At 50.7% G+C, this 7,873-nt stretch overlaps 1 protein-coding gene across 1 annotated transcript in view; it reads right to left on the bottom strand.

Annotated features, from left to right (window-relative positions):
- The window catches only part of FAM162A (family with sequence similarity 162 member A), a 12,828-nt gene that overhangs the window by 3,256 nt on the left and 1,699 nt on the right, over positions 1-7,873 (bottom strand). Inside the window, exons 2-3 of the mRNA XM_015427399.1 lie at positions 7,292-7,417; positions 1,574-1,673 (exon numbers count right to left, since the gene is read on the bottom strand). Of these exons, the coding sequence (XP_015282885.1) occupies positions 1,574-1,673; positions 7,292-7,417 (226 nt within the window). The remainder of the gene's footprint in view (positions 1-1,573; positions 1,674-7,291; positions 7,418-7,873) is intronic.

Raw genomic sequence — 7,873 nt, 5'->3', positions numbered from 1 at the left:
CCCCGCCCTTCACTACCCAAAGGTGTCTCAGAGCAGCTTACAAACTCCTTTCCCTTCCCCTCCCCACAACAGACACCCTGTGAGGTGGGTGGGGCTGAGAGAGATCTTGACAGAGACTGCTCTTTTTTCAAGAACAGCTCTGACAAGACTATGGCTTGCCCAAGGTCACACCAGCAGCTGCATGTGGAGAAGTGGGGAATCAAACCCGGTTCTCCCAGATTAGAGTCCATGCACTTAACCACTACACCAAACTACAGGTTTGCATTCTTTTTTTTTAACCCGCGTTTGCTCCCTGGGGCCAAGCAAGCTGCTCTTGCCCAACTCGGAAGAAGCCTCAACATACTTAGCTGGGCAGCAGACAGACATTCGCTTAAGGAAAAGAGGCTCCAGAAGAGAATCTGCGTGACCGACACGGCCCGATTTCCCATGGAGCGAGATGCTGGCGAGACAGCTGCCCCGTGAACTGAAGCAGTGCAGAGGGACGATACAATCCGACATGGAGTTTCTCCTAAGTCCCTTGGAGTCAGTGGGCGTCGGCTGGAACAGCTCCGCTTGGGGATGGCAAAAAGAGGCTCCTGCCTTGGGGGGGAGGAGGTTGGGGAAGGTCAAATAAGCAAAGAGCTCCGCAGGGGTGGGAAAATGTCTTTGGCCCGGACGCAAGCCAGATGGAACACTAAAGAAGAGCTCAAAGATCATCTTGACAGTGGAGCAAGCGTTGCCAAATCCAGGTTGGCAAATTTCTGGAGATTTGGAGGTGGAACCTACAGAAGGGAGAGACCTCAGTGGGGCAGAATGGCACAGGGGTCACCCCCCCCCTTGGGTCCCTGTCGTCTGGAGATCAGTTGTGATTCCAGGATAACTCCAAGCCCCACCTGGAGGCTGGCAACCCAAAGCGTGGCCCCAGAGTCTTGGGATTCAAGATGCTCACAAACCTGGCCGCACACAACAATCATCACGGGGTGGGCTGGGGGAACGGACTGGGGGGGGGGGCCTGGGGGCCTGCACCCTTCCAAATGCCATCACTGTAAATAACCGAAGTGTTTGGGGAGCCAGCATGGTGTAGTGGCTAAGAACGGCAGACTCTAATCTGGAGAACCGGGTTCGATTTCCCCATTCCTCCACGTGCAGCCAGCTGGGTGACCCTGGGTCAGTCACAGCTCTCTCGGAGCTCTCTCAGCCCCTAAAAACAAGTCTAGCTCACGCTAAGAGCTAGAACTTGCAGCTGCCCGACAATCTTCGGATCCCCTGCCTATTCTACACACAACGCTATAGTATAATTCATTAATTAACCCCGAGTATTTCAAGCAGGTGGGAATACTGACACGGCAGGTGGCTGATACAGTTTTGGATGCAGAATTCTGTGATGATCAATTCTTTTGTAACTATCAATGCCGACACATCAAACAGGCTTCCTGTTTAACTTTACATAAGCCTAAAGCCCTAAAGGTCAAAGGGGGGGATGGGCACAGTATCTGGTGCACTACCCAATATGCCAGAGCGAGTACTCAACAGTTGGCCCTCCCCCCTTTCAGAAATGGACACATTTGAGGTGGGCACGAAAGCAGGCACTTACGACAGGGTTTCTGGTATGTCTTCTGGTTTCTTGAAACGGCCCGTCCAGACCAAAATCTTCTTGTCCCACTCGGAGGGCTTGTGCCCTGGCAGTTTGAAGCCTGTGGAAAGCACGGGACAGAAAATGCGGCGTCTGAATAATGCTGAGCTGGGCCAGGCTGGCGTCGCAATAGCTGGCAGCGTTGCCGATGCATGGGCCACAACCGCCGCACGGGCTTTGGATTTAGAGAACACAACTTGTGTGGGTGTGTGTCACGGGTAAGAGGCTGAAGCCTGAGAGAGGAGGTGGTGGATGCAACCACAGCAAACTGTCTGGGTGTAGCGGTTAAAGTGCTGGATTTGGATCTGGGAGACAGGGCTGGCTCCGGGCTTTGCTGGGCCCCGGAAAAGAAGCGCTCAGGGCTTCTCTCTCCTCCTGTGCCCAATACCAGCACCCCACCTGACACCTCCCTTCCATCCCCCCCAACCCATGTAGCCCCCCCACCTGCCTCGGAACCCTCCCCCTACATGCTCAGAACCCCTGCCCCAAGCACTTCCATGCCCTGTTCTTTTTTTTTGGGGGGGGTGAGTATTTTGTGTGTATGTGTACATGTGTGTGCCTGGAAGTCATAGTTGACTTTTGGCGACCCATCGTGGGGCTTATTTATTTATCGTTTAGACTTTTAGGCCGCCCTTCCCTGCAAGCAGGGCTCAGGGCAAAGGAACAAAAACACGATAATCCAAGTTAAATTAAACCAGCGTTAAAACACAGTGCAGAGTCATAAGTGAAAAGCCATTCGATGGGGGCGAATAATTTGAATAGGAAACTGAACTAACTACTCAGAGGGGGCAGGTAAGGGGCTTGGATGTTTCAGAGAGGTGGCTTACTAATGCCTGCCTCTGCGTCCTGGCCCTGGTATTCCTCGGAGGTCTACCTCCAAAGTCCTTGCCAGGGTCGGCCCTGCTTAGCATCTGAGATCTGACAAGATTACATGCAGGCCAAAACTGCTGACTCAGGATCAGCTTAAACTCAGCACAGTAACATGAATCCTTGATTGTGATTCTTATTACTGTTTTAAATTGTTGGTTTTTTATACCCTGCTTTTCACTACCCGAAGGAGTCTCAGAGCGTCTTACAATCTCCTTTCCCTTCCCTTCCCCACAACAGACACCCTGTGAGGTAGGTGGGGCTGAGAGAGCTCTGACAGAAACTGCTCTTGAGAGAACAGCTCTCAGAGAACTGTGACTGATCCAAGGTCACCCAGTTGGCTGCATGTGGAGGAGGAGTGGGGAATCAAACCCATTTCTCCCAGATTAGAGTCTGCACTTTTAACCACTACACCATGCTGGCTCTCTAGGTTGGCCTTTGGAGTGTAATCCATGATCGGGTTGTTTGCTAGCGGTATGATGCTAGACACAAAGGTTCCCTTGCTCGAAAGCCAGTCGAGTCCGACTCTAGGGTTGCGGTGCTCATCTCCGTTTCAAAGCCGAAGAGCCAGCGTTGTCCGAAGACGTTCCCGTGGTCATGTGGCCGGCATGACTAAACATCAAGGCGCACGGAACGCTGTTACCGTCCCACCGAAGTGGTACCTATTTATCTACTTGCAATCTCTTGCTTTCGAACTGCTAGGTTGGCAGGAGCTGGAACTAGAGACGGGAGCTCACTCTGTCATGCAGCACACTCGGGTCTCGAACTGCTGAACTACTGACCTTCCACAGCCTGCTGTTCAGCGTCTTAGCCACTTGAGCCACCGCAGCTCCAGCTAATGATGCTAGACATGTTTTAATAGTTCGACATTTTAATGTTAATATTTTACCTTTGTTATCTGTTTTTAAGTCATTTTTAACTGATTTATGTAGTTTTCATGTAAGTTGCCAGGATACCCTTTGGGCGAGTGGTGAATAAAAAATCTAATAAACAAATGAGATAGCCCGCTGGGTGACCTTGGGCCAGTCACACCCTCTCAGCCTGACCCACTTCGCAGGGTTGTGAGGATAAAGTGGAGGAAGGGAGAACAGTGTTTTAAGCCATGGTGGATTCCCATTAAATCAAATGAAAAAAACAACAACCCAGGATTGACGAAATGGCTCAGGCACCACAATGCCAATTAACTGGGGGGGGGGGTTGATCTTTTAAAACAGGGGCCTTTTGCCCTTAAGAACTGTCAGCAACGTAACAATGAAAAAGCAAATTTGAGATAATAAAAAGAGACACTCGAAGAATGCGTTTAAAAGGCCATTTCCGGCTGCAGTGATGTGAGGAGATCTCCAGCTGTGCTGTTTTGGGAACTGGACAGATTTTAATTTTTTTTATGAGAGAGAAAAGGGATTTCACCGGATGGGAAAGGCCACTAAAATTCCCATGGCAGCTACCGTGTTACAAGCAAAGGTTAATGCTTGTTAATTCTCTGCCCTGGGAATCCAGCCACCTTTGGCTGTTGAAGGAAAACTCAGAACACTCTCGGTGCAGTCCCAGGCTGAGTTACTGGCTTCTAAGACCGCTGCCTTCGGTGGACTCTGAAGAGCATCACTTGGATTACGACTGCACTGTTCCGTCTCCCAGGAAAACTGCTATTTTCTTCCACCCCACAGGCATATTTTTAATCCGGACGATGACTATGGCGCAGAACGCGGTGGCGCAGTAATTTCCTGGGCAACGCAACATCTGTCCTGCTCTATCGTCCCTGCACCCGCAGGCCTCACAATCTATGGCTCTCAGTGATAGGACCGGGACTGTGGACGGAGAGGCGAGCAGGATACAAGGTCCGAGGCCGAGAGACGGCAGGGGTGCTTCCGCACTCCACCCCACACACACACACATTAACCAAGTCAAACAATGTTGGCTGAAAGAGCTCCAAAAGCTATCCAGCCATAGCGAGAGGCTTAGATTCACTGGTTAGTAAATCTTCCACTGAGTAAGTTTTGGACGGCTGCCTGAAGAGCCAGGAAGGCCTAGTTTCAGCAAGGACAAAGCCACACCAAACCCGAGACCCTTCAGAATGGAAGGTGTTCTCTTTACGTGTTCTAGAACACGGATAAATAATAAAACATACACCTTGTTACTAACTGCTTAGACTTCCTGCTCAGACATCAGCTACATCGACCAGACTTTGCTTGAGCCCCATCATTACGTAGAGAAGTGTTATCAAGTCGCCGCCAACTTATGCCGATCCCAGCAAGGGGCCTACAAGGCAAGTGAGAGGCAGAGGTGCCACTGCCTTCCTCTGCAGAGTCTTTCTTGGTGGTCTCCCATCCAAGTACAGACCCTGCATAGCTTCCAGGATCTGACGAGATCAAGCTATACCGTGCCGCCTTCCCCTCTCGCACGAGCCATGACTAGCTCTTCTGGACAACGCAGGCTGATGTCCACGTGGAGGAGATCCATGGAAAACCATCACCGTGCATCCAAACACCAGAAGACGGGGATCTGCCATCTCTCAGACCAGCGCTGCGGCAGGCCAGGAGGAAGAGGAGTCCAATTGGACAGGCGTGGGCTGGGACTCCAGTGGAAGGTGAACCTCCCCGGCAGCACTGCCAGGGCAGTTCTCTTTGGACTGGGGCAGTGGGATGCACCCCTCTTCAACCTGCAGTGCCCCAAACTGCCACCTAGCTGGGTTCCACCAACGAGCTGGCCTGGCTGAAAGCTGGAAACGACCCTGGCCCAGCCAGGCTTGAAAAGCCAGCAGCTAAAGTGAACGGGAAAGAAAATCCGTCCTCTGCCCTTGATCGGCTGCCAGGAGAAGAGGCCCCAACAAGGGAAGCCAGCAGGTTCTCACTGGCTCCAGGCTCCTCTCGATGTGACGGGGGCAGCCGCGGGTGCTTGTTTATCTCTCTGCCCTGCTCATGTGTGAACCAGGGATCGGGGCCTGTTTGGTTACTCAAAGAGAAGTGCCCAAGCGAGGACAGCAAACTTTCTCGTGGCTGCGTCAGAACAAATCCCCACTTCGGCACTGAAGATCGCCTGCAGTACCATCCTCAGTAGAGACCCACAAGGGATGGTTTTTTTGGTGGTGGGGGGAATAAGCTTTTGAGCGTCAAAGCTCTCTTTGTCAGATACCTTGACCCTTAAAAGCTTATACCCTGAAAATCTTTTTTTCTTTTGGCGTTTATAGAATTTTAGTTTTAAAGTAATCAGCTTTCTTACACAGCTTCACAGAAGTTAAAATTCAATTCTGTATAACAGTTTATTTTTTTACTAAAACAAACAAACATACACAAATCAGGTTCCATTTCATCATTAAAGTTACATATCTCATACAATGTCTAAATATCTCTTTTCTACATTCCACCTTATTTTTATGTATATTCTTTTGCAGTTGATTTAAAATAAAGTTCCTGTCCCTTTCAAATTGGTCATATGTCAGTCTAATTTATAAGATCTGAACTCTCCAAAGCTGTATAAAGACTCTGTGGGGAGTCTAGTTGGAGGGGAGAAGAGAACAATACATGCTTTTAATTGCCAGTTAACTGCCCAAAAAATCCCAAGTAGGTTTTGGCTGAGTTAGATGTACCAACTTTTCCATGTTTTCGTGAAATGTGGCAATTGCTTTTTCCGAATTCTACAGCTATCGTAATAAGCAGGAAGAGACTGAAGATGGCGGGTGGCATCCTCCCATTTGGTTCATCGGTGTTCCCTCTCGCATCGGAGGAGGACACAGTCAACCAAAAATCTCGTGGGTTTCCAAGGTGCCACAGGAACTCCAACCCAGCCGTTCTGCTGCCGACCAGCACAGCTAACCTCTGAAGAGTCACCCCCCTTCTAAGTCCACTGAAGTCAACAGGCTTAGAGAGGTGTGACTTTGCGCGAGATGGTACTGCGGGCCAGCCTGGGCTACGGGATCTCAGCCTAGCCTATGAAGCCAGAGTGGGATAGCGTTCCGAGTGTCCGACTAGGGTCTGGGAGACGGATTTGAAGCCCCACCCGTCCACAGAAGTTCACTGGGTGACCTTGGCCCAGTCACACACTCTCAGCCTGCTGTTTGCAGCTTTGGTTATATATATTTCTGCCAACTGAATGCGGCACTTCATGCACCTGACGGAGTGTTCCGTAGCCCACAAAAGCTTCCGCCACAATAAATGTGTTAGTCTTTCAGGTGCCACAAGATTCTCCGTTAACTTTCCCTGCTGAATACTAACGCCGCTAGCCCTCAGGGACAGATCTCGCTAGCCACGAAGCTAGTCTAGATAAAGCAATGCAAGGGTTGTCAACTTCACAACAGCAACCACTTCCTCAGTGATGCAATCTTCTAGTCTCAGTGCAGGGACCCTGCCTCAGTCAGCGTAGCACAGCAGACTGGGGAGACGTGGGTTCGAACCCCTCCTGGCCACGAAACCTACTGGGTGGCTGTGGTTCAGTCATTCTCTCTCAGCCTAACCTACCTTGCAGAGTTGTTGTGAACATAAAGTAGCAGGGGGAGAATCACGTACGCTGCACTCAGCTCCTTGGAAGAGACGCAGGTTAAAAATGTTCTAACTAAAATGCATTAACATTTCCCAAGCCAGAACATTCAAGTTTGCGAAGCCGGTGAAACCAGTGACCATGGTGGAACTGGTGTGGTGGGAGGAGGCTTAGTACATCTACCTGGCTAATCCAGCAAGCTGTTATCAACACAACCCAGCCTGCAGCAGAAAATCCTATACACACCGAGTTAGGGGTAGACCCCTCCTGAACCCAGCGAGCCATACTTCAGAGTAAGCCTGATCCTATGCATTTTATCAAGGGCAATTTAATCTGTCTTACCCGAAGGCTTTGGAGCACTGCCTTCTGGAGGTTTAGTGCACAACCTTCTGTTGATCTGCCACCGCGTTGCTTTAGTCATCTGCGGAACGGAAAGGGCATTTCGGTCCAAGAGCCTAACAAGTTTACCTGGGGGGGTAGAACATACAGAGGGTTTGTTGGGGAGAAGCAGTGTACAAAAACACCAACCCTGCAGAGCAGTATTGTGGTTAGAGAGCATAGATTGAGATCTGGGAGAGGAGCCCCAGCGCAAGGGGCTTGGGATTGCCAGCTCTGGGTTTGGAAATACCTGGAAATTTTGGAGGTGGAGCCCGGGGTGGAACCTCAGCAGGGTACAGTGCCATAGAGTCCACCCTCCAAAGCAGCCATTTCCTCCAGGAGAACGGACCTCTGTGATCAGGAGAGCAATTGTAACACTGGGAGGTCTCCAGGCCCCACCTGGAGGCTGGCAACCCCAGCGGGGGCAGAGCATCTGCTTTGTAAGCAAAGGGTCCCAGATTCAATTTCTGACATGCAAGATGTCCCAGGTTCAATCCTCAGCCCCTCTAGTTATGGCAGCAGGGAAAGCTCCTGAGACGCCCCCCG

Source organism: Gekko japonicus, unplaced genomic scaffold (genome assembly GCF_001447785.1).
Source record: "Gekko japonicus isolate JY-2015 unplaced genomic scaffold, Gekko_japonicus_V1.1 scaffold2306, whole genome shotgun sequence".
NCBI lineage: Eukaryota > Metazoa > Chordata > Lepidosauria > Squamata > Gekkonidae > Gekko > Gekko japonicus.
This window is presented reverse-complemented; position numbering and strand designations above follow the sequence as displayed.